The sequence below is a fragment of the Convolutriloba macropyga genome, unplaced genomic scaffold (genome assembly GCF_964194025.1).
Source record: "Convolutriloba macropyga unplaced genomic scaffold, txConMacr16.3 SCAFFOLD_2250, whole genome shotgun sequence".
Taxonomy (NCBI): Eukaryota; Metazoa; Xenacoelomorpha; order Acoela; family Convolutidae; genus Convolutriloba; species Convolutriloba macropyga.
Window position 1 is genome coordinate 1 of NW_027450561.1, and position 27,617 is coordinate 27,617.

The window sequence follows — 27,617 nt, forward strand, 5'->3', positions numbered from 1 at the left end:
TAGCAAGTGTAGTCACAGCCTGTTTACAATAAAAAACAGCAAAATTACTCTTAATTAAAACCGAATACCTGGAATTTCTTATCACACTGAAATTAAGCTTCTTAGTTTCTGTTTCCCACAAATACTTTGATTTGGACGGACATTGAAAAATTAATATAAAACAATATTAAGCGTAGTTTTACTTTAACTTTAACCTTACATTATTTTCTACCTAACATTGGCGAGGAACAATCTACGCTCAATTTTAATTTGCACCCTTCTTTCCATTGTTTTCTGTCAGAAGTTTTAGCCAGCACCATCTAATGCGCACGTTTCTTGAAACGCTATGCTATGGATAGTTTTATTTTTTTCTCCTAATGCAGTTTTACAGTTGTTTGAATGGTTTATTGAATACTTCTACAATTTCTCTTTTAAAGTGGTCAAAAAAATATAGTAATTGTTCTGATTATTGGATTTTCCTTAAAAGTAATAATGTTGCAGGTTTTTCCAGATTGATTTCAGAGAATTAAAATTGATAGTCACCGATAATTGTCAACTGAATGCAAAATGTAATCATTTTCAGTGCTCTGTCAAATTCAGTTGATGTTATTTTCTCCCATGTTTTGATTTTCGCAAACTTAACAAACAAACAATCAGCAATTATATTTCAAATTTTAGCGTCAGCCTAAGCAAAAAATACCAAAATCTCTATTCGGGTAGAAATCTATTTGTTGTCACGCTTAATGTTGGTAGGAGTTCGCTACATTGCTATGAGAGAATTGAGTTGAAGAACAGCAACGTTTTTTTTCGACAACTCAACTAGATATTGTTCCCTGTTTTTAATCAAATTTATCATTAAAAAAACAAAGCAGCTGATAGACCAAAATAAATTTCTTCCGATTCAGATAAATTGTTTTAATGTATATCATTTTCGATGAATCATCATACATCTTCAAATTAAACTTAAAAACAATGAAAATTTTCATCTAAAAAAAACCCTGAAAACTTTTATCTGAAAAAAAGACACTGAAAAACTTTTGATAAGAAATCAGCATATTGTTCCCTTTGTCCCAGTTCAATATTTTTCTAACCTTTCGATTTTTGTTTTTCCTTGTGAAACGAAATTTTGCCAGCCCTGACTTGCTTTTCCCAACAGCGTTCCCACTACTCCCACTCCTACTCCCTCTGTTCCCACTCTTTTCCTCCCCGCCCACACTCCCACCCCTCCCCCCATTGGAGGCAGCTTCCATTTTCTGCCTCTGCTTGCGTTTCTTCTCTGCGGCAGCCTTAAGTTGAAGTTTTTTCAGTTTTTTCTTCTTGGCTTTTCTGCTGAAGTAGTTGACAGCCGCGAATTCAATGAGAGCGGCAAACACGAACAGAAGACAAACTGCCATCCAGAGGTCTATTGCTTTCACGTATGATACCTGTTAAAAAATTTTCTGATTAATTTTAGTTTTCTAGTGATTTCACACAAGAAGTTCTTTATCTCCTTTAGCATTAAAAAAATTATCCGTTTTGTTTGCTGTATTATTATTTCTGCTAAGTTGTTCTATATATGGCCGGGTTGTTTGTATTTTTAAAGAGTTGTTTGTATTTTTGCAACCTCGTATCGGTCCGCTGAATATGCAGAATTTAAAACGCGTTTACTTAACAAAAACAAGCACTTTTCTGCTAAATCAACGGATCTCATAATTTTCATGTATGACATTTATTTTTACTCTCGTGATTGGTTATTCTAGATAGACTTCGCCGGCACAGAGAATTATTAAATTTGCAAGTCGTTGTCAAATTTTGCAAGATTTGTACAAGAATCTTGCAATATCATTCAAGATTAACTTTTGTTTTCGACAAGGAACCTAATTTATTTTAAAAAATAATTCACGCCTCCAGTCAGCTTCTCTGATACCTTTGGCAACGACTGCAATGCTCCCGAGCTCTGTGTGGTCATTGTCAAGACAGTCGTGATTCCAAGAGCTACTCTGGCGGGGGATGCATCCGCCGAGATCCAAAATGAGACCCAGGAGAGGATCACAATTAACATGCTGGGAATGTAGGTCTGGATCAGGTAATATCCCATTTCTCTGGATAGGAAGAACTGTGCTTCCAGACACGGGTAAGCTCCTAAGAAAAAAAGCGAACGGCGAAGGTATAAAAGCAAAAAGAGAAAAAAAATAGTTAAAGTTATAACTAAGAAAGTTGACGCGGTGCTGTTGGTTTTATCTCTAAACAATAAGGTTTTCAGGCCATTTTTATCTATATGCTGTCAAACTTTAAAAGCAGTGAAAAATTAAACAAAAACGCAGACACGCATGATCAACAAACTGTTTTGCAAACAATCACACATAAAACACTGAAGAGTGATGGATGCTTATGAACAAATCTGTGAATATAAATTAACGCAAGCAATTGCAACTGAGAAGGTTTTCAGAGAACTTTTTTTTACAATTCAAAGAATTTGAATTGAATTGTGGCGCTGTCTTTTTTTAAAAATATGTTCACAGATTTTCATGATTTTTGAAGTCAAATTGGAGTAGTGATTTTGGTCACGCCGAAACAGGAAGTGAACCGAAAAAGCGGGTGGTTTGGCAACGTGAAACTTTTTTGCTCTTGTTTTAAAATAGAGTGAGAAAACAGTGTTTGAACAAAAATGCGCTTTCTCTCTAGTGGTTTTTTGTTCACTTGCGGCATTCTCACTTTGATTTTTACTGTTTTTTCGATTTTTTGGATTGGATTTTTTTCTAAATGGCTTTTCCAATCCATTCATAAATCATTCTAGGCCTGTTTTTTTTAATTGAACCCAATTTCTCTTTCTCACCACTGATTTTTTGTTCACATGCGGCATTTTGACACTGATTTTCTGTTTTTTCTATTATAATTTTGATCTGTTTTTTTTTAAGAATTGGTTTTTCCAATTCATTCATAGTCCGTTCTAGGTCTAGTTTTTTGTTTAGTCAATGAAAATTCCTTAAATTGTATGTCAGGACTTGTCCTGCTATGTTATTTATTTTCGTTTTTTATCTGATTGAAATTGATTGTTGATTTCTTTTGCAAAGAAGGGAATGCTCACAATTTTTACGCCGCAGATAATACTTAAGTTGCAGAGAACAATAATTAGTTTGACTTTAATTACGTTTAACGTTTTAAATGACCAACTGTTCCATCTATTCAAAATTGTTTTTTGACCCCCAAGTTTAATGAGAGCATTAATTGCAACAACCAAAGGCTTGTGATATTAAAACATATTTACTTTATATATATATATATATATATATATATATATATATATATATATTAAGCGGGTCAAAATGGGTATATCCTTTTCATAGAAAGGTTAGACACAATTAATATTTCTCTCTCCTCAAACTATGCATAAAACTTAGCTGTTGGATTAGTGGTTTTTTAAATTTCTAATTTTACCATTCCTAGAAAATTAGAAATTGAATCTGATTGATATTTTTCGCAGAAAGACGCAAATTTAAGCTCGGCAACTGGAAAGTTCACAAACAAAAAAGATTTCCAGTAGACAAATTTTGTGAAGACAAACATCATTGCTGATGATAAACATATGGATCCCGTGTCGAATTTTTACCCAAAAAGGATGTAAGATTAGGGGTAATCTGGGGAATTTTTAACCAATTCCCCTCAAAACTCTTAAATGATTTAGGGGTAATGGGGGTAATTCGATGCATGAGTAGGGAGCAATGAGGGTTAATTTTGGGGTTAAAGTGGTGCAAGAGTACCCAATTTTACATTATTTTAGCCCCCATACCTGAAGACTGGCAGTTTTGAACCCGCAACCTCTGTACCTTCGGCTGGTTTTCGTTAGCCTCGAAACCATCAATCTTACCCTCTAAACTTACATCGTTTTACCCAAATAATTTACCCCCTAATCTTACATCTTTTTGGTGGTTAATTTTTGGGGGTAAAATCTAAAATTTCTCTCCAATACCCCCCCGTTACCCCCTCCTGCCCGTTTAATCTTACATCGTTTTACCCCCATAAATTACCCCCTAAATCTTACACTTTTTTTTGGGGGGGGGGGTAATTTTTTGGTATTTAAATCTAAAAATTCCCCCCATTGTCCCCTGCTACCACCAATTACCCCCCTAATTTTAAATCATTTTCCCCCACATAGACAATAACCCCCTACTCTTACATCAGTTTCGGGGGTAATCAGGGGTTAGTTGCGACACGGGATAACATATAAATCGAATAATCTTTTACCGGCCTAATTTACACGGAAAAATGTCAAATTGTTCCAATATGTTGTTGGTTACCTTAAAAACAAATGAATTTGAACAAATAGCCATAGCTGGCAAATAATTTGATGAGAATGATTAGCGGACGTTGATCAATAATAAATAATGAGAGTTTGTTAAGTATATAATCTGGATGAAATTGAAGTGAATTATCGAGTTTTCAAGCGCGGTGAGAATAATCATGAATAACAGAAGATTTAAGTTTTTTTTTCGTTTTCATTTCTTCCAAACATTTCAGTTTTTTTATCTTCCGCTATTTGTTTTTGTGTTACGAAATCAGAATTGACTGAAGTTTAATTTTTTCTCTTTTGTCAAACTAAGCCTTTAGTAATGTCAATACATAAAATTTCTCTCTAAGGGTTAAAACTTTCAATTCTTTAATTGCCAGGATGGATTCACTGTTAAGAGAAATGGGTTTGGCAGTTTCACTTATTTTGTACGGCTCCACTTTTCTGGGTCCAATCAAAGCGCAACGTATGTGTAATAAACGCACGGTAATTAAGAATACATCTCTTAACATCGGAAATGAAACCCACATACTAATTGGCACAACTTTGCACTCAAAATGTGTATAAATTCAGTTTAGCAACTAAACTTTAATAGACCGAAAAAAGTTTTCTTTTTTATGTTTTTTGCCTATTGATAATAACTTTAAAGTGAACATAATTTTTTTTCTTTTTGTCACTACTGGCATCACATTAATTGTATATGTGATTTTAGTAAATAGTTTTTTTGTGGTGCATCAGTGAATTTAATCTAAAGTGGACACAGAACGCACCCGTTGAATAATTTCTGACACAATTGATTGTCTTAGTGCGAAGCAACTTAATTTTTGGCAAAAATATGTTGCCAATTACTATGGGCTCATTCTCAACCCATCTCAGTTGCAATTGGGTTGTAGAATACACATCTAAAACACAGACATAAACAACTTATATAAACTAAAAAAAACTAAATAAAATAGTCAAAAGAGCTCTACGTTCTAGAGGCCTAGAAGGGAATAGCTTGCAATTTTTTTTTGTGGTTAGTTTTGTTTTTTTAAAAATTTTTTAGTCGAATGGCCAAAGTACAGAAAAGTCTTTGCCAAATATATTCAAAAACCTAATTTCCGAAACCATTGACACAATACCAAAAGACTGTGAAGCAAAATATCTGGTCTGTCATGACGCAGCAATGTAGAACTATTGAGTCGCACAGAAATATGTGTTGCGCACTGGAACAAAGAAAGAGGAGGAGGAGGAGGAAGAGGAGGAGGAGGAGGAGGAGGAGGAGGAGGAGGAGGAGGAGGAGGAGGAGGAGGAGGAGGAGGAGGAGGAGGAGGAGGAGGAGGTGGAGGAGGAAGAAGAAAAAGACGGAGAGGAGGAAGAGGAGGAGGGGAAGTGGAGGCGAAGAAATGGCGCGTAAATCGCAGTTTCGAAAAATGTTACAGCTGTGCTCATAGGCTCATGGTTGTTACATAATGGCTTGGTTGGGGTCATTTTTAGTCCAACAATCAGTCGCCGCATAACGAATGGATCTTGTGCAAAAAATTGGACTATAAAATTACAGATGCCTAAGATTTTGAGCGCAAAATTTGGTTCCCCAAAAACGATTAATAGGACAAAACAATGAAACATGAATTGTGTGTTTAGGGTAATCGCATCGGAACAGCACTGAGCCATATTGAGAAAGAAATAGTTTCAAGAGAAAGTATGTGATTTCTGGTTGTCGAAAATAAATCACAATATGACAAAGGAATTTTAATATCGAAAAGAAAAAAATCAACAGAAAGTTTAAAAAAACAACAAATTTTTTAATTTGCAATTTTTTTGATTTCATACTGAAAAACGTAAAAATGAATAGCTGGATGGTTTGTAAATAAGATTTTTGTTTGAAGTATCTTTAATCTTTTGATTGTAATCTATACGGTTTGTCTTCAAAAAGCATGGAAGAATAATTTAGATTAATCATACCCAGCAACATCATTTTTGCTTAATTAGGATTCAGATTTGGCCTAGCAGTCGAAACAGAAGAATAGACATTATTGAAAATTTTGAGTATACATTCCTAATCAATTATCTCAAACGTCGCAGGATTACTTTCCATTTTTTCAAATAAAATTGCTTTCTTTTCTTCCGCAGCCAGAAGCCCATCGCAGGATCAGAAACGAGAAAATGGAGAAAGGCAGGGAAGAGTAGGGAAAGAGTGGCATTTTGTGAAGTTGCAATGGGAGCAGGCGGGTGGGGGATATTGTTGCATTTTAAGACGGAAGCACCCTAGAAATCATAATGCTAGTCGGAACAAATGAAACATTTTTTTAATAATAGTTCAGAAAAGGAAAAAATAAGTTTTGAAGTTCTTTAGTTCAAAAAACCCGAAAAATTTTCAAATAATTACTAGGAACTCCAAAAAACGAAAATGCGAATAATAAGTCAAAAAATTATCATACGAAATTCGAAGTCAATTTTTCGTTAGCTGGTCTTGAATTAAAATGGCTGCTTAAATAGGCGTTTCGCGAAAGAAAAACAACATGAAATTTAAACAAAAAAGAAGAAAGTTTACGCTCAGATCAAATCAAGTTTGAAAGCAAATGTGAATATAACAATTCCTGATTCAAAAATTATTTCCCAATATTCATGTGATCCGAAATTTTCTGGGTTTATCCCTGGCAAAGCAACCATTTCGTGCATTTCTTTTCAGCAAAGTTACATTTTCATAGCTCAAACTTTTGGCTGCGAGATAGTCGAGAGGTAAAGTATTCGATTCACTCTAAAATTATTGATAATTCCCCAACCTAACATTGCGGTCCAACAGAAACTGGTCAATTTTGACTGCAATGATAGTACTATATGAAAGTGAGTTTTAAACGAAAATAATGTAGCCATAGTGTCAAAATGCAATAATTTTTGGAGAAAAAAGTTCTGAAAAAAGAATTATAAAAGTCTAAAAAAAGTGTGCGCAAAAAGTCTTAAAAAAGTCTGAAAAAAGTGTGAAAAATGTCTGAAAAAAGTCTCGCACGGAAACTATATGAACTGATCATATAGTTCCAGAATAGGATATTATTTTGAGTCATTGCTCGTAACTAACGTTCAGTGAGCATCAGTACTGAAAAATAGTAGTTCTAATATCAACTGTAGTTCAAAAATTCTGTAAATAATAACACAATTCAGAACCAGTTTAGTTTGAATTCATCTGAATCAGAGGAAGTGCAGAAGGAATTTCTGAACTGTGTCTGAATTAGAACAAAATTATGTGGAAAATTTGGCCTGAATGGACAGTACCGATACTTTGCATATTCGTAAAAAATAAATTTTTAAACCAAAAAAGAAGCTGATTTAATTTAAAATTCCGTTTCTTTTTTATTCGACGGGGGCGGTAGCTTTAAGTCACCATATCTGATCAGTTATCACAAATCTCAGTGGATCTCAACTTCCGACTTCTCATATGAAATTGCTTCCTATTTTTCCGTACACATAGGAACATAATGCAATTTCACACTGAAATTTGAGAAAGGTATGGGAACGGAAGTGTGAGGGAATGTCGCAGGGATAGGGTGCGATTTCATGGGATGCGCGGGGGGGGGGGGGGGGTAATTGGGTAATATTGCAGGGGGGATGGACATGCATGAGCTGTTTATAAATAGATAATGTTTTTGCGAGAACTTTTATTTATTGCAAAAAATTTTGCAGTACTCTTTCTAAAGTTATGCTAGTTATGAATTTGTCACATTTTTAATATTTATTCTGGCAATTTAAGCTTCAAAATTCACTAACGCACCGTAGTTTGCTTCCTACGAAACGACCGGATCTATTCTGCTTCAGTCCCCTACCCCTAGGGAGGGGGGGGGGGGGGTAGAGAATAGGAGAATATATTCATTTTTATAAACAATTTGCGCAAAATGTCAATGATTATTAAAATTTTGTGACTGATGCTGACAATTTGAGAAGCGAGTTCACTAATGAATGCACTACCATTTTTCCTACCAAAAAACATGCAATTTTAGAAGAAAAAAAAGATGGCAGGGCAGCAGGCAGCATAGGGAGAAATGAGGTAGAGGGTTGTGAGGGGGCAGTGTGGTTTGTTGGTTGTTGACGGGGATGGTGAAGGGTGAGGGAGGGGGGGGGGGGGTAGAGAATAGGAGAATATATCCATTTTTATAAACAATTTGCGCAAAATGTCAATGATTATTAAAATTTTGTGACTGATGCTGACAATTTGAGAAGCGAGTTCACTAATGAATGCACTACCATTTTTCCTACCAAAAAACATGCAATTTTAGAAGAAAAAAAAGATGGCAGGGCAGCAGGCAGCATAGGGAGAAATGAGGTAGAGGGTTGTGAGGGGGCAGTGTGGTTTGTTGGTTGTTGACGGGGATGGTGAAGGGTGAGGGAGGGGGGGGGGGGGTAGAGAATAGGAGAATATATCCATTTTTATAAACAATTTGCGCAAAATGTCAATGATTATTAAAATTTTGTGACTGATGCTGACAATTTGAGAAGCGAGTTCACTAATGAATGCACTACCATTTTTCCTACCAAAAAACATGCAATTTTAGAAGAAAAAAAAGATGGCAGGGCAGCAGGCAGCATAGGGAGAAATGAGGTAGAGGGTTGTGAGGGGGCAGTGTGGTTTGTTGGTTGTTGACGGGGATGGTGAAGGGTGAGGGAGGGGGGGGGGGGGTAGAGAATAGGAGAATATATCCATTTTTATAAACAATTTGCGCAAAATGTCAATGATTATTAAAATTTTGTGACTGATGCTGACAATTTGAGAAGCGAGTTCACTAATGAATGCACTACCATTTTTCCTACCAAAAAACATGCAATTTTAGAAGAAAAAAAAGATGGCAGGGCAGCAGGCAGCATAGGGAGAAATGAGGTAGAGGGTTGTGAGGGGGCAGTGTGGTTTGTTGGTTGTTGACGGGGATGGTGAAGGGTGAGGGAGGGGGGGGGGGGGAGGTAGAGATCCAGGCTGGTCTGCTATACCAGTGGAATAATTCCTGGTGCAGACTTGAGTTCCGACTTTAGTGATTCTGTACTGAGGGAGATTAATAGTCTCGTCCATACTAAGCGGGGTATCCTCTCTCCATCTAAAGACCACATCCTGAATTGCAAAGCCGTCTGAAAAACCAAACCCTCACAATTTGGTCAAGTGCTTCAAAATTTGGAATTTGTCTGTGCTGTGGCAAATAAGAAACACCCTAAAAAAATTCTGGATATATGCTTGACGCAGAAACGTAGTGCCTGGCTTCCAATTCAAATAAAATTTGATTTTTATAAATCCAAAACTTGGAGTTTGACTAGAATTACAACACCATTGCTTGGAAAGCTTACATGACTATTCACCCAATTTTATTTTACCCACCCGGGTCGAGGTTTTGAGTCATTTTTTGTAAGAAATGCGGTGAATGTGGTGAAAATAATAATTCACCACTATTCGACCCCAAGCCTAGATGTCAACGCTAAAAAAAAGAATTATGTAAAATTGGCGCAGTATGCATTGAACTTATGTAATATCTACGCTTGAGCGCCAATCCTAAATAACTTTGCGTTGAATTTAGCTTAGATCTAACATAATTTTGCATTGAAATTAGCGTAGATCTAACAAAATTTTGCATTGAATTTAGCGTAGATCTAACAAAATTTTGCATTGAATTTAGCGTAGATCTAACAAAATTTTGCATTGAAATTAGCGTAGATCTAACAAAATTTTGCATTGAATTTAGCGTAGATCTTACATAATTTTGCATTGACCTTACATAATTCTGCGTTAAAATTAGCGTTGATCTTACCTAATTTTGTGTTCCAAAGCAGGATCTTATATAGTTGTGCATTGACATTATTGCAGATCTTACATAATTTAGTGTTGAACTTACCGTAGACATTAAAAAATTTCGCGTTGAATTTAGCGCAGATCTTAAACAATTTTGCATTAATCTTGCATAATTCTGCGTTAAACTTAGTGTTGACATTGCATAGTTTTGTGTTCCAAAGGTTAGATCTTACATAATTTCGCATTGAACTTACCGTACATCTTACATAACTTAGCATTGAAATTAGCGTAGACCTTACAAAACCTCGAGTTGAACTTAGCGTAGATCTTTCATAATTATTCATTGATCTTACATAAATCTGCGTTAATTTTATCGTAGACCTTACCAAATTTTGTGTTCCTAAGCTTAGATCTTTTATAGTTTCGCATTGATTTTATCGCAGATCTCATATAATTTAGTGTTTAAATTATCGCAATTGCCAAATTGACAAAAAATTAATAAAGCCTAATTGGTGAATGGTGATATGAAAGAGTGCCTCGCGTTACTGTTTGCGGATACAAACAATAATTGGTGGATTAGCATTTATGCAATCCGTGGTTCTGCCGTACCCCGTTGCGGAAAGAGTGGCTCATGCTAGTAATATGCTCGGTAAAGACAGATATTTGCAATGTAATGACAGTTACAAATCTAGAATGTAGCACATTTATCTTCAATCATTTGTGTGAAAAAAAACGCCATCTTTTTTTGCAATCAGGTTTTTCTGGCATGTTAAGAGGTGAGAGTGGGCCTGCCTGTGCTGAACTCCAAATCTATGAAAAAATTCAATAAATACGAAATGCTAATCTTACCATTCTGGCAAATCTTAGTAAAAACTTGGGTAACACTTGCAAGTTGATGCCCAAGTCAATGCCAACTTTTCCTAAATTTTTGAGTGCTTTCAAAATTTCCAAATATGTTGCAACGTGCCACGTTTTCTGCGTTGACCATTTCCTGTCCGATTTTGTCCCCAGAAGAAGAAAAACACATTGGAAACGTGCTGAGAAAAGACAACTTATGTAAGGATGCTTCATACTATACCGGTGTACTATACTATGTGAAAGCATACGGCCGAAAGGCAACTCTTCGTAGTACCATTATAGCTGATTATGGCAACGAAAAGTTGCAAATTCTGATTGCCGGAGTGAATGAAAAAATATTTTTGATATCAGAATGTTTGCTTCAAGGACTTGACTAGAACTGACTTGACTTAACTGTGACGCACTTTGGCGGGGTTATTGAAAACCAAAGGAAACCAATCGCTGAAAAATTGCGGTGGAAAGCAAGGTTTTACCTTATAGTGGACTTGAGCAGATCAAGTTAGGTAGTTTAGAGGATTAAAGATTCATGTCTTAATTGAGCTGAGCTTGCTCAATAATGGATTATTTGTTCGAAAGTGCAACTGAGGGGAGTTGAATGATATATTTTAAACAAACAAAAAACTGAATAAGAGTATATCGAGCTGTCAAAAACATTTCGGCTACTTAGCAAAGCTATGGTTAGGCATCAAACAAAAGTCCAAATTCATTAGAGAGCGCACTTAATTTTTGAGGTGAAATTGGTAATTTGAAGAGAATTAGAATTGTACTTCGAAGTGACAAAAATAAAGGAGTAACAAAACCTGTTATTCGTCAGAGAGCGCTGAAATTTTGTGGGCAAGTTCCCGTAGCAATTTTTGATGTATTTTAGAGTTGTGCGGTCGATTACATTCAATGAATCAATGCCATTAGACCTGATGGGACGCTGATTTGAAGGTTTTTGATTACTTTAAGGTAGAAATTAAGTGTTTGAATAAGAGATATGGGCAAAAGTATCTTCAAAGCAAAAAAACATGATAGCGTTTGCTTTGTAGTACCACAAAATATTGGTTTAAAAGGCTTCAAGTTGCTTTAAGTGGAGAAAATTTGGGTATTTTGAAGTGGCAATTATTATCACATGATATGTAAAATTGTTTCTTTCTAGAGTTGGAGTCGTATTGACCTGAAAATATAGCTCAGATCAACCTTCACGGGACTACTGCTCGTCGGTACTGTGGGCTTAAAATTTGAATTGTTCGTGGAGTATTGGTAGCTACTTTATGATGTTTGGAGGGTTAGTTTAATTTTTTAAGGATTTTCTTTTGGTTTTCTTTTATCTTAAAGGCCAGTTTCCAAAAACCGGAAATTGGCCTTTTTGAGCGGCCAAATGACCTAAAAATGGTAATAAAATTAAAATCTGAGACAGTTGAGACAAAAAAGCTACCCCTGTCACGTTTTCTGAATTCGGATTTTTCGGGTTTTGGCACTATGCCTTAAAAAATTTTCAAATTGCTAACAAATCGCAACGATCGATCCGTTGGCTGTGAAACTTTGCAGGAAGGTTGGTGGCACCCTATAGTTGCTTGAAAATTTTAAGCGAAAACGTTTTGATCACTACCTTTTGTGTTAAAGCGTTCGGAAATTTGAGGTCATCCGGTAGGTTGATGAAAAGTGGGCGCAGTCATTGCTCGTGTACTACTGAGAGTTATGTCGTATAAATTTGTGGGTCGGTTCAATCGTGAAAAAATTTCCGGTAAGCTGGTTATTTCTGTCAACTTGATCCATCATCTGTGACGATTGACCCTGCGTTTCAACTGTTTGGGTTTTTTGGAAATTTTGAACTTCGAATATTTTTGTATGGGGAATTGCAAGAATGGTCTCAAATATGGGAATGTTAATTTCACTTAGTTTTGAGTTTAATTTTGTTTCATTAATCACATGGCGTTTGACAGAGTTTGATTACAGCTAGTTGATTTAGATAGCGGAAACGGAGTAATAAGAGCTTTTCGAAGCAACGTTAAATTGTTTACTAAATAAACACTGATTGATATTTCAACTGAATAATGTTATAAAATGGAGTGGGTTTCTTTACATAAGATTCCAATAGTCGTAAGATAATATGGAGGTTCAAAAATGGTGGGCAGCAGTTCAATGACTGTTACGAAGTAAATAAGTAAGCGAGATATTATCAGCCAATCAGAATCGAGTATTTCTAAACTTTAAAATAAGATTTAAATACGTTCTAATATACGTAGAAAGTTCCGAAAAAGTTCATTTAACCTAATTTTAGGTAAATATAACCATGATATGTATCGATTAAGCTGGTTTTCGGCTTAATGTTTTTAGGTTTTCTAGACAATTGCCGATTGAATACGAACTGATTTGACGTCAATAACATCAGACAAAAAACCAGTAAAAGAGCATCGAAAAAACCTTGCCGTCTAAGCTTGGACTTGTTGCTATGATCATCGCTAATACAGACGTTGCTTATATGTTGTTGCTATAATGCTTTATATACTGAGATAAAAACGTCTTTGAATTTACATTCGAACTTCTGTTATTTCGTCAGAGTTTACATGGTGCCGCGACAAAAAAAAACGGACACCTCTGACTTTTGCTTAGTTTCACGAAAGACAATAAAACGTTTATCTTTCACTATTATTTGCCACCCACTTAGCTTAAATAATTTGGTTTGTCAATACAGTGGAGAATGATTTATTCAACGCAACTGAACAGTCGCTGTCGGCTATTCACACCAAGAACCTGGTAGTTCCTGCGAATGTGCAGTCTGACCACCCTAGTATCTGGGGAACTCGAATTGAGAACAATCGCGTTGGAATCCAAAGCAGAATAGATCGTCAACCAATCGGCTCAACTCCAAACCCACATCGACTCCAGAGAACTGGATCCCTGGAATCAAAGGCTACCGATAGAATTATCAATGCTGCTCTGCCATCATCATTTTCACACAGAAATGAGGCCAACACGCACAGAAGTGAAGCTGGAAAAATCAATCGGCCAATCCAATGCTCAGAACCATTCCGAGCATCGGCTGCTAGAGAGGTGTATACTTTCCATTTGTGTTTCTTGCGCTCAATTTGAATGATTAAGTTTGTGACGAAAACTGTAAGACAAAACCAAAACAAATATTACTATTTTGTGCTGTAATTCTATAATCAATATAAAATTTTAGACGGCAAGAAATCCAACCCGTGATTTTTTTGGATATCGCAGGGGGTAGTAAAATTATACAATATCTTGAAAAATATTAGTAAAAGGTCACCATTAACGCCCCACGAACAAAATTTTTAGGAGCGAAAAACATCGATTTTGAAAATTTTTGGTAGATATACCAAAAAATTTGAAAAGTTGATATAGTCGGTTCGTATATCAAAGAATAATCTCCGATATAGAGAAAATTGAGAGAAAATAATGCTAAATTGTTCAATTTTGAAAATTTTTGGTCAATTTTAAGGCAATTCTAAATATTTTTGAAAATCAATACCGAATATTGATGAACCGTATTTTCGAGCATAAAACCGTCAAGTTTACTGGATTACCGTTCCGTAATCAAGAATTTGCATAAAATTGACCAAAACTTGAAAAAATTGGACAAAAGCAAAAAAATTTTTGACAAATTTGTCAAAAAATCATTTTCTCAACAAGAAGGTTCGTAAATTGAGTGAAACTCAATACACAGAAAAAGTTGTAAAAATTTTCACAACCTCCGGCCTACAGAAAAAATTTATCGACGTCCTCTATTTTTTTTGTCGCTGGGTTTTTGTGCCGTTTCGTCCGCGTCCTTTTCGTCCTTTAACTTTTCAATTCTCCGTGTTCCGTATTTTTCAAGAACGTCGCTCTCCCAATTTTTCGCTTTTCGTTTTCTTCTGCTACCTTTCCGGATTTCGATGTAGTATGTCATATGTGATGAAGAATGTTGTTTTTCTTGTAGTATGTTGAGTATGCTAGTATTCTGGTTTGTTGTTTAGGTCTTATTGCTTTCTAGGGTGTGACTTAAGTTTATTCTCGAGTTACGGCTGGATTGTCCTGTGACTATTCAACTTTACGGATTTACTAGCCCTGCTGTTGTAGTATTTTGATTTTACTGCTGTATGTTTGTGTGTACCTGTATGATTGGTAGTTGGTTTGTTCTTGTTGCTTTCTAGGGTGTGACTTAAGTTTATTCTCGAGTTACGGCTGGAATGTTTCTCGACTTTTCCAACTGTCTTAGTCTACAAATACACTATTGTAGTTTATTCATTTTTGCTGTAGTTTGTTTAATACCGTTAGTATGCTGATTGTTTGTTATGGTTTGGGTTTTGCTAGGATGTGACTTAAGTTTATTCTGGAGTTACGGCTAGTAAATTTCTTGAACTTTACATCCTTTTAGTGTACTACTGCATTGCCGTAAATTAGTTTGTCGTTAAGATTGTCGTTATAAACCCATTATGAATTATGTTAGATTGTCTTGCAGTAGCTTCTCTCCTCGGGATGTGAGGTCCTCGTTCCTAGGGTGTGACTTAAGTTTGTTCTGGAGTTACGGCTAGGTTGTTTGCTTGAGTTTTTGCTGTGGTCTGCTAACATAATTCTTTCCAACCTCATTGCCGCGCGTTCTTTCCCACCGTCACGTTTTGTTGCGTTGCGCGTTTTTCACACAGCTTTCCCGCACGTCCCGTTTCCGTTCCGTCGCGCACTGTTCGCTCGACTTCTCGTCTCTTCCGTTCCCGTTGCGTCGCGCGTTGCTCGCCCGACTTCCCGTCCGTCACGTTTCCGTTTCGTCGCGCGTTCCTCGTTCTACTTCCCGTGTGTCCTTTGTCTCCCTCCGCGTTGAGCGCATAGCGTTCAGCGCTCCACTTCTGTTTTTGTCGGGCACAGTGTGCTCGACGACCTTCTTTGCTCTCTGGGTGGTTTGTTTTACAGACTGTCTACAGTGTGCTGTGTCTGGTGTCGTTTGCGTTGGGTTTGTTTTGCCTGGATTTGATTTGTTTGGAGTGTGCATATAATAGATAACCGTGTGCTGTGGTAGTTTTGCTGGTATTTGGAAATAACATCGTGATGTCTAATAGTCTTGATCAAAAAGTCAAAAAGTTGTACGCTGCCAGGTCAAAGCGTGAAGCTGAATTGCATGCTATACAAGAAGATATTCTTCATTGTATAAATAGTCAAAGTAGGCGAGTGAAAGTTGAACGCCTAGTAACAAAGTGCAACGAAGCATTTATGACTGTTGTAGACAAAAATGAGGACCTGATTGCATTTGCTGGAAAAACGGAGGATCCAAGTGCACTTGTTCCTTCATTAGAGTCTTACTTGGAGGCAATGACAACTAAGAATGACAAGATACTCACTTCAGCACGAAACTACATCAACTCTGCTGATGATAAAGTGAGTGAGCTCCAGGAACCAAGGGCTCCCATTCGTTCTAGACTTCCCTCACCGATGACTTCATCAAAAACATCTAGTCAGCGTAAACATGATTATGTAATCGCTAAAATGAAGCGCGAAGAAATTGAAAAACAGAATGAGGCAGCCATTCGCCTTGCTAAACAGAAAAAACAAATGGAAACAGATGAACTGGAGGAAAACAACAGGAAACGGTTGGCAGAGGCAACTCTGCAAGAATTTGAATTGCTGGACGCCGTTTCTAAAGGTAGCCAATCTGAAACAACTGCAAGTGCTAGGAGCTCAATGAGAAGTGAAAAGGCTGTCCAGGACTGGATCAACACCTCACTTGCTTTAAATTTTCACAATGAGGAGAAAACTAGCGAACCAAAGGTTATGATTGACCCTCCAGAACGTTCTAGCCACAACAACGGCAAAACAGTGGAAGATCAGAACACTGAAATTTCAAGGCATTCCTTTCCAAAAAATTGTCGAGGCAATTACATTTTAAGCAATGAGACCTTGCAGCAACTCGACCCCTATTATACTCCACCTGAAAATTTTTTGGCTGCTGCTAACACACAGGCGTTGTACCAGGCGCACCTAAGGGCGCAAATGAATCAAACAGGCCAGCAAGGCACGGCGCTCCCAAGCATAACTAACCAAGGAACCGCGGATAGTCAGCCGCCTTCTGTACACGCCCCAGGGGCTTCTTCACCGCCCATTCAACAGCCCATTCAACAACAGACGTCCGCACCACAAGAAAATCAGAATATTGCAACCGAGGTTTTTCCAAACGCACAACTTCAAATTTCGCAATCCAGGGGACCTGAAACATCAAGTCTGCCCGAAAATAATTCGGCCCAGCGTATATGCTTACGACAACAAATTAATTTTGTCCCCCGAGCACCAAACGCCACTCTTCCTCCTTTTCCGACAACAAATCATCCAGCCCCCGCAATCAACGTTCCCCTGCACCCAAGCGCCCCACCAAGTCCAAACATTCAACAGCCCAACTCCGAACCCGCTCATCCTAACGTCCTTCCGATTCCAAAACCAGTCTTTGCACCTAACCTCACTGCTCCCATCCCACAAGCCACTTTGGATAATCAGCCTCTCGTCAAAACATTTCAGAATAATAATAACCGAGTACACAAAGTTGTACGTTCCGTTGCTCCGCCTGTCCCAAATATGCCCAATATCCCTCTTGGCCAAAATTTTGTGCCAAATATGAGTCACTGGCGGTTTCCACATCACAGACCGTCATTATTCAACCAAGACACAACCACCGTGAATAGTCTGCCTCCAAATGTACACGCCCACATCGCACCATCAAGCACTTTTGTTCCACCACGAATTTATCACAATTCGCCCCCTTTGATTGATATGCAATCAGCGCTAGGCGCGCAGCAGGAAAACCTGATCGCGACTACTAATGTTGTACCTGGTCTAGCCACTCCGGTTTTTCAGCCAACATACCCCTATGTTGGGCCCACTCCGTTGAGTTGGAGCGGTCCGCAGGTGTCGGCACCTGCCCCTCCGATACCGGACAATGCGTCATTGATTAGGGAATTAGCTGATGCAATAACAAGCAAGAGAAACGACCCTTTGCCCGAGTGGAAACTTGCAGAGTTTAATGGCGACCCATTAAAGTGGCATGAGTGGTATGGTCAATTCAAAAGCGCGATCGACTCGCAGCCGCTCACTGATGACGTTAAATTGACGTACCTTAAAACACTCGTCACCGGTAAAGCAAAGATTGCAATTGCCGAGTTTGCTTACTGTGGTTTAATGTACAAGGATGCACTAAGGACTTTGGAACGTAAATTTGGCCAGCCACAGGCAGTCGTAAGTGCACACTTGGATAAACTAAGCAGTTTTCCACCTCTTAAAAAGCACAATAGTGATAACATCATAAACTATTCTGCTGCAATATCCAGTCTCGTTGGGGTTTTCAAGTCGTTATCATATGATGCTGATTTGAAGAGCGCTTCCCTACTTAACCAAGCGGTACAGAAGTTACCACCATACAAGAAAGAGTCATGGTCACTCTTTACGGTTAAGAAGCACTGGGTTAAGCCTACCCTCCTTGACTTTAACGATTGGCTGAAAGAAAAGGCTGAGGCCCATGATCTTATGAAACAAAGCGCAACCAAGGCCAAACCTGAAGAGAACATCACTTCAGTAACCAAGACCAAAACAGCCTCAAAAGTGTTTGCATCAAATTCGCAACAAAGGGAAACAAAGAAGCAAATGCCATCTGCTTCCACAAATACTTACTTTCGATGCATTGTATGCAAAGGTAACCACCGGCTATGGGAGTGTCGAGTTTTCAAGGAAAAGACTCCAACCCAGAGAGCTAAGTTGGTGGCGGATAACAAACTTTGCTTTTCGTGCTTACGAGACAAGCACACATTCCGCCAGTGCCCTCAACCAAGAAAGTGCCGAGCAGAAGGGTGCAATAGTTCGCATAACACACTATTGCATGGAGCAGATAGGGTTTTCCCAACAAAACAGTCGACAAATTCCAATACCATTCAACCTTCTGGCAACATAGGTCAAAGTAAAGCAACTTCTAGTCAACTCCAGCCTAATAAGACCACAACAATGTCATCTGTTACTGATGTTAAGGGGCTCCTTCAGGTGACTGAATTGCAGTTGGTCAATTCGTCCGGTTTAGATACCAAGGCTTTAGTTTTGTGTGATACCGCCTGCAGTAACTCTTGGGTGGCCGGTAGTCTCGCAGATAGACTCGGTTTGCACGGTAAAGCACTAAAGCTAACTGTCAAGGGTATTAATACCGAAGAAGTAGTTGATACTAGGGTTGTCGAAGTTACTGTGAAACCAAGAGAACAACAAGATTTCGAACCATTCACCGTCAACCCTTTCGTTAAAGAGAGTCTGAACGTCGGCTCAGATATAATTAATGTACAGGCCCTGCAAGAGACTTACCCACACTTAGCAGTCCTTGATCCCGTAACATATTCCTATAAAGACATTGAGATGATACTCGGACAAGATGTCTATCATGCCATCCGCCCGTTAGAATACTTCTCTGCCGATGAGAAGCGTTCACTCGTTGCCGTACGCTTGCCCATAGGTTGGGTCTTAAGCGATCCGTTACCATCAAGTTCGTGTTTAACCTCAACGTGCTTTAAAGTGAATATCGAACAAGACAATGAGTTAGCAAGTCAAGTAAAGTCATGGTACGACATTGAATCATTCGGGGCAAACAAGTAGGTCGACTCAAGATCTGCAGCAGACGCAAGGGCTCACGAAATTTTTGAGAGTACCACCATACACAATGGCCTGAGATACGATGTCGGAATGCTGTGGGCAGCAGATAACACCAAGCTCCCAAATAATTACTTCTCATCCCTTGTGCAACTAGAATCTCTCGAAAAACGATTGGCTAAGGATGAAGACCTTAGAGAGAAGTATACTAGTACCATGAAGGAAGACCTAAACAAGGGGTATGTAATTGAGGTTCCGGACGCTCACAAGGTTGAGAAGCGGTCCGATAAAGAGTGGTACCTACCCCACCATCCGGTTTTAAACCCGAACAAACCGGGTAAGGTGCGTAGGGTGCTCAATGGAGCAGCAAAATTTCATGGCGCCTCACTGAATAAATCTTTGCTCACTGGCCCTGATCTGCTCCAAAACCTTATTTACGTACTTCTTCGCTTCCGACAACATCCATATGCCGTCTCTGCCGACATCGAGGGAAAGTTTCTACAGGTTGGTGTATTACCATCAGATCAACCATCACTTCGCTTTCTGTGGCGGGAGGACCCCACAACTAACGTTGTAGTGTATCAATATACGCGCCATATATTCGGGGCTAAAGACTCGCCCACATGCGCCAACTATGCATTACAACGCACTGCGAGAGACAATGCCAAGTTTTACCCCGAAGCTGCAAAAGCCGTCCTTAAAAACTTCTACATGGACGATTACCTTGACTCAGTGGAGTCTCCTGAGAAAGCCATCAATAGGTCGAAGGAATTGGTACATCTTCTCCATCTCGGTGGGTTCAAGCTTACAAAGTTTGTAAGCAATGTGCAAAATCTGGCTGATCGAATTGACGGTTCGCCTCAATCTACTGAGCCCAAGGTTATTGTTTCATGTCAGGAGGATTCATCGCATGTGCTAGGGTTAAAGTGGGATCACACTAATGACACTTTAGTTGTGAGTAGGGGTACAAGCTGCGCTATCACCAAGTCCCTCACGCAACGCTTGGTTCTAAGTCTTGTCTCGAAAGTCTTTGACCCCATTGGTCTTGTCGCACCGTTTACCGTCGGTGCGCGATTGCTCTTAAAAGACATCTGGCGTGTCACAGGACAGCAATGGGATGACGAGCTCCCACAGGACATGGTTCAAAGATTTTTGGTCTGGAGTGCGGACTTACCAAAGCTTGAAAACATCAAAATTCCTCGAAGTTACTTTAGTGGACTCTTTGATAATACAGAGTTGCATATGTTCGGTGACAGTTCCCAGGATATTTTTAGTGCCGTCGCATTTCTTCGAGCCCGAGTAACAACCCCTACGGGCAAGATAAAAACAGAGCTTGCGTTTGTTTTGGGGAAAGCGCGCGTGGCGCCAATGAAAGTAATGACTGTCCCTAAACTGGAATTGCAAGCAGCTCTACTTGCCGCTCGGCTGAAGAACGAAATTATTCAGGCACTTACTGTAACTGTTAACCAAGTATTCATGTGGACAGACAGCACGACCGCTCTTCAGTGGATAAACTCTAATGAAAAGCAACCAATCTTTGTTGCAAACCGCGTTTGTGAAATTTTGGAGTATACCAGCGTTGACCAATGGAACCACGTCGCAACTAAGGATAATCCAGCTGACGCTGGCACGCGTGGAATGTCCGCTGAGGTTTTGCAACTAAGCAGTTGGGTCAATGGTCCACATTTCTTATCTAACTCAAGTTTCCCTTTCGTACCGAACAAAGACGTCATTAATAACATCAAACTTGGCGTCAACCAAGCAGTCATCATAGAAGACACTGTCTCTCTCGCTACATCTGTTAAAAAACAGACAACTCCCGTTCCGTCGTTATTCCCATTTGATAAGTTTAGTTCTTATCAAAAGTACTTGCGCATTGCCGCATACGTTCTCCGGCTTTTGCCAAAACATGCCGGCTACCGTAACCCCGATGGTAGCATTAATGACCCTACTGAGCTTGACGAAGCCGAGCGTCATCTACAGTACTTGGTGCAAGGAGAGTCTTTTGAAGCCGAAAGAAAAGATCTTCTTGAAAATAAATTCGTTAAACGGAGTAGCCGAATTGCTCCACATTCACCGTTTATTAGTCCAAATGGGCTAATCCGTTCCACGGGCCGCATCAAGCGGTTAACTGAAGTTGGGTTTAATGTAAAGTACCCAATCATCTTAGATGCACGTCATCCGTTTGTAAAACTGTTCCTTGAACACACACACGTAAAGCATTACCATCAGGGCGTTGAATACCTAAGATCAATTGTGCAGGAACACTACACAGTACTGAAACTAAGATCATCCTTGCGTTCCATCAAAGCACACTGCCTGAGATGCCGAGAATTCCAAGCTGTAACTATGCAACCAATCATGTCTGACTTACCTAAGGAGAGACTTGCTTACCAGTCTCCTCCCTTCACGAACACTGGCGTTGACTACCTTGGGCCATTCTATGTTACTGTCCGCCGTACCACTGAGAAAAGGTGGGGCTTCCTCTTCACCTGTCTCACTACTCGCGCTGTCCATGTCGAGATAGTTACATCCATGGACACCAGTTCTTGTGTTATGGGAGTTGAGCGGTTTGTGTCACGTAGGCGTACGCCTGCCATGATTTGGTCAGACAATGGCACTAACTTTATTGGAGCGGAGAAAGAACTCCGAGAAAGTATTGAAAAGTGAAACGTTGTCAACATTGCAGCTGAGCTCGCTCACAAAGGTATAAAGTGGAGATTCAATCCACCCAGCGCACCACATCAAGGTGGTATCTGGGAGAGGTTGGTACGCAGCTTCCAACGCGTGTTGTATACGATTCTTGGCACGCGTCGCCTCACGGATGAGGTACTGCATACTACCTTTTGTCTCGTGGAGAATGCTCTCAATTCGCGTCCTTTAACACCCGTAAGCGCCGGTCCGTGCAATTTGAACGCTTTAACGCCCAACCACTTTCTTTTAGGAGAATACTCTACCGGTATTCCGTCTGTTGTTGGCAATAATGAGCTTGACCATCGTAAACGCTACGCCCGTGCGCAGTCGTACGCTAATGCGATCTGGTCCCGTTGGATCAAAGAGTACGTACCGACGCTGAACCGACGCTCTAAGTGGCAGACGCCTGCCGAGCAACACCTTAAGACCGGTGACTTGGTTTGGATAGTTGAAGAAACCAACCCTAGGGGTTACTACCCAACCGCTCGGATTGTGGAACTCCGTTACGGCTCCGATAGCGTCGCGCGCTCCGCCGTTTTACGTACGTCGACCGGTTCACTCGTCCGCCCGCTTGTAAAACTTGTACCAGTTTTCCCAACATCTTCTTCCGGGCCGGAGGATGTTACGAAGTAAATAAGTAAGCGAGATATTATCAGCCAATCAGAATCGAGTATTTCTAAACTTTAAAATAAGATTTAAATACGTTCTAATATACGTAGAAAGTTCCGAAAAAGTTCATTTAACCTAATTTTAGGTAAATATAACCATGATATGTATCGATTAAGCTGGTTTTCGGCTTAATGTTTTTAGGTTTTCTAGACAATTGCCGATTGAATACGAACTGATTTGACGTCAATAACATCAGACAAAAAACCAGTAAAAGAGCATCGAAAAAACCTTGCCGTCTAAGCTTGGACTTGTTGCTATGATCATCGCTAATACAGACGTTGCTTATATGTTGTTGCTATAATGCTTTATATACTGAGATAAAAACGTCTTTGAATTTACATTCGAACTTCTGTTATTTCGTCAGAGTTTACAATGACACAGCGTAATTTGACAATTATTGGTTTGTATTGCAAACAGAGTCCTCCTATGGAGTTTGTCAGGTCTGAAATGTTGGTTGAAATGTTTGTTTAAGAAACGGAGGTCTGTTTGCTGAAGATAAGAGCTTGTTAACTGAGTATAAAATGCAGATTGAGGTTTGTTTGCTGAAGATGAGAGCTGGTTAATTGAGTGTAAAATGCAGCAACATACGTTTGGTGATTAGATTTCAGAGTAGAGGTTTTGGAGTTGTGTGTTTGTGTGTGTGAGAGAGAGGGAGACATTTTAAATAGAGTTTGTTGGTCGAATTACCAGAGTCCAACTGCGCTGAGAAACTTGAGAAATTTAATCTTTGAGTTAAAGCTGGAAATCTCTGTTTAGTAGGACTAAGCTTAGGAAATTTGCGTTTGCAAGGCCAGTTGGGATACTGTGAGTATTTTGGTTTAGTTCATTTGGAAATTAGACCACGGATATTATGTTATTATTATCTTAATTACTTTTGTAAATTTTCTTGTGATTGTTCTTACCATTGATGTGCAAGTTATTTTCTTACCTCTGTTATCCATATGACTAGAATTAATTTTACGGGCTTCATTTGGAATTAACTTATTTCGAGGTAATCTAATTTGCAACAGCGTACAAGAGTGGAAGAGGGGAACTAGCAGAATTGAATTCAAAACCTATAGTTTACTTTATTTGATGGATCTTCTGGGCAACAGAGTCCCCTCACTGTGCAGTCTAACAGAAAATCAGAAGACAACGAGCGCCTTAGGAGATTCAATAACCCTAAATTGGACTATTCCGAAGGGTTATGGAGCAGAATGAGCACAATGCAGCCAAATAGAGCAAAAATAGCCAAAGTTTTTTAAACTATTTTTAGAATAATCAGGTTTACCAAGTTCCCAATGTTGCCAATAGAGGAAAAAGGTGCGACGCTCAAGTTGCCCATAAATCGCTTGTCAGAATACGTTAAATAATGGCCAAATTTATGTCCGCAATGTTCAGCCACAAAATTAGACCCTCAGGAGCAGAACAAACACCAGCCAACTCCAGCTAACACAACCAATATTTGACATTGGTTGTACCATAATAAGAACTCTTTTGAGATCCTCTAATGACTTAAGTTAATTGCGATTCAGTGTTTTCATCACCTGAAAGAGAAATTAACGATGGATCGTTCAGTCGGGCATGGCTCACCAGATTGTATTTTTACAGCCACTGATCCGAATAACTTGTACTATGTATGGTTCCTAAGCTTTCTGAAAGACAGTTCTTATAAACAATGTCTGTTCTCAACCGGTTTTATATTTTGCGAGTTATGCGAGACTTTTGACGTTATCGGGACCATTTTTGGACAATTTTTCCACCTAACTTGAAAAAATTTAATGATATTTTTGAGGTTTTTCCCGAATTTTTGGCGTTTTGCAAACAGAATAATTGCCAGAAAAGAGTAACTTACAGCTTTCGAGTTGTAATACACACTTTTGTTGGTCCATGGGAAATCTGTGCAACTGCATCGGGCAACTCAATGTCAAACTCAACCTAAATTTCGAATAACTGCAATAATACTTCTAGGTAGAACAAATACCAGAATATTATTAGAGCTCCACCTGTTAATCTATTTTCGATAACAATAATAAAAAATTGTTTCCAGCATTCATTCAGGGAGTATCCTCAATATTACTTGTACAACTACATTCACATAATTTTGACTGTGGGAGGGCACTATTGGGCCCATGGCGCCCTCTCAAAGTCAAAATGACGTGAATGTAGTTTTACAAATAATTTTGAAGATGCTGAATAACTGTTGGAAACAATTTATTATTATTAATATTATTATTATTATTGCAGAAAATTATTTTTGCATATAAAACAAAAGGTGAAATTCTAAAGTTTAATTTGTTAGTTAGAGAATTACAAACTTCTCAATACCTTTTTCTATACATTTTGCATTGTACAAGTCAACACTTAATATTTTTTGGTAATATAGATTAATCTGATGGTTAAGTACCATGTTTTAAAGTAATTGGCTGCAAAAATTTCAAGAACTTGCTTTTCAAAAAATTGCTTTTAATTGCAAATACTATGATAATACGTTAACCAGTTGAACTACATTGCAAGAAACTTACATGTAAATTGTTTACAAAGCTATACATTCGGGGCATTGTATTATTTTAACGTAGTTTATCAATAATTGACAAAAAGCAATCTCAATATTATAAAGGCCCTTGTAATATTCATCGAAATTTATTTGGTTTAAAATTGAGACAAAAAAATCTAAATATCTCACAAATACAGCGGCACGTGTCACGCTTTATGAAGCAAAAAACTATTACAAGAAATTTATATTTTTATCATTTTGTACTGATTCAAAATGCTTGACAAAATTTCAAAGGAATTCATACTTGTTACATCAGGTTACTCCCCTTATTAATAAGTATACCGGCTAATCGAATTATAGTCTTTGAGGCGTTCAATAAATATTTCTCATCAACTTGTCGCAGATCCCTTTTTAGCGCGTGTACAACTTTAAGCGTCATCCGGAACCAAAAAAACCCACTTTCATAGAACGTGGCTGTGACTTACAGCAATTTGAAAGCACTAAATATGAACAAGTGGTCCATTTATACAATGAGTTTAAAAACAAAAGGGGGGTCCAGCTACAAATGTGAGTAAATTTACTCAAGATTTTCGTACCTGTAAACGCTTTCAATGAAGCTTCCCTGGGTGAGACCAGATGTTTGTCTTGCAAGATCTTACAAGATTGTTGCAAAAACTAGTTATCTTGCAAGATCTTTGCAAGACGATGGCTATCTAAGATATGCTTGCAAGTTCATTTTGGTTGAGCTATGCTCTCATTGGCTCATTGGTTGTTACCGGCGCATGGTATTCATTTTGCTCCGAAATTCAAAATTCATTCTGTGTTGATGTTGTTTTTTTCACATTTAAGAAAAAATGCAGAAACAAAGTACTCCTCTCAAGCTGGTCTTGGTCGGGCATGTTCTAATTACTTGCAAATTTGCCAGATTTTAGCAGAAAATATTGCAAGACCATATATCGTCCAGCAAGATTCCGCCATATTCTCGCAATTTATTTCGAGATAACGATTCGAAGTCGACTGTGGTTGTTTTTTAATCAAGTGCTGGCGTAGCTGGTTGCTAAACCATTTCGATTGAGCTATTTTTTATATTCAAATAAAGCAGAAGAAGTTCGTGGTGTCACTAGAGTCAGATTAGTGCAAATTTTTGCAGCTTTGTACACAGAAATCTCATATTTTCGACACACTTTTCGAATTTTATTACCTAATTTATCGATGGGGAATATTATTACTACGATTGAAACTCCAAAGGCTACACTTTTTTGTCAAAATCAAATCTTAGAAACTCAAGAAGAGTGAGGAAGGAAAAAAGAGTTTGAAAAAACTAAGGAAGGATTTTGTAAGTTATCAACTTCAAGTTAAGACTATTTTGATGAGAACATAGATTGCCATTTTCTATGATAAGGCCAGCGTCATTTTTTCAACAAAAAACCCGACACCCGGTTTGACCTCATAACTCATAAAATTATAAAGTAGCAACATCGTTTAGTTGCGTCTTTAGTAGAAGTAACCGTAGTAGTAGCATAAAAGAATAAAAACCTAATTAAAAAAACAGAAAATAAAACCATTTAAAGCGCTAAAATACGGCAACAAATGTGTTTGAAGATTTTTTGAAAGTTGGGTAGTTGGTGTGTTCGAAAAGATTTTAAAATAACTTTTGCTTCCAGAGCAAACAAATTGCCATGTAGTCTTGGATAGTTAACAGGCCTGATGAAAAAAGCTAGACGTAGTTAAGATAGATTTGCATTTCTTTGGGTTAAATATCAAGCTGTTAAAAACGAAACTGAAAAATTTCATGTCCTAGAAATTTCTTTAATGAGAAAGTTGTACTCATAGAAGTTTTCTCTATGATAAAATTGGAAGCATACCAATTTCGTAGAGTTTTTCATCTATGACAGCAAGGAGTTATAAGAGGAAAGTTCATTTCAAATAGCGGCTTATGATTCGATAGCGCAACAAAAAAATAGTCCAGGCAGTGTATTTAACATCTGGGAGGTGTACCCCTCACAATAATTGTCAAATCATTTCCATCAATTTACTCGGGGTAGGATAACAACTTTGGGTCCACCTGACTACTTAAAATGTTCGGGTGCTTCTAAACTGAGAAAATACCCTTACCGAACAGAGTAGAATATTTTTCCATCGGGTGCAAGTTTGACCAGTTTATTCTCCTTAGTGATGTCGTGAAAACTGGCGTGTTTCTCGTTCACTATGAACGTGTCCGGTACCCACAGCTCCCGCAGAAAAAGAGGATCCAGGCTTACTGAGGTGTTTGTGTTGAACTTGGAGAACTGCAATCTGGGATCTATCCAGATCTGTCGGAGGAACACTGTCACTTTGTAATC

At 38.4% G+C, this 27,617-nt stretch overlaps 1 protein-coding gene across 1 annotated transcript; it reads right to left on the reverse strand.

Annotated features, from left to right (window-relative positions):
- Positions 1 to 1,119: 1,119 nt before the first annotated feature.
- On the reverse strand, positions 1,120 to 27,617 carry LOC142355991 (glycine receptor subunit alpha-3-like; the record flags this gene model as incomplete). The annotated part of the gene is made up of 6 exons (XM_075407986.1): positions 1,120 to 1,403; positions 1,886 to 2,100; positions 5,017 to 5,148; positions 9,203 to 9,337; positions 24,634 to 24,716; positions 27,391 to 27,617. Coding segments are annotated over 6 exons (1,076 nt in total), but the record flags the coding sequence as incomplete, so codon positions are not given.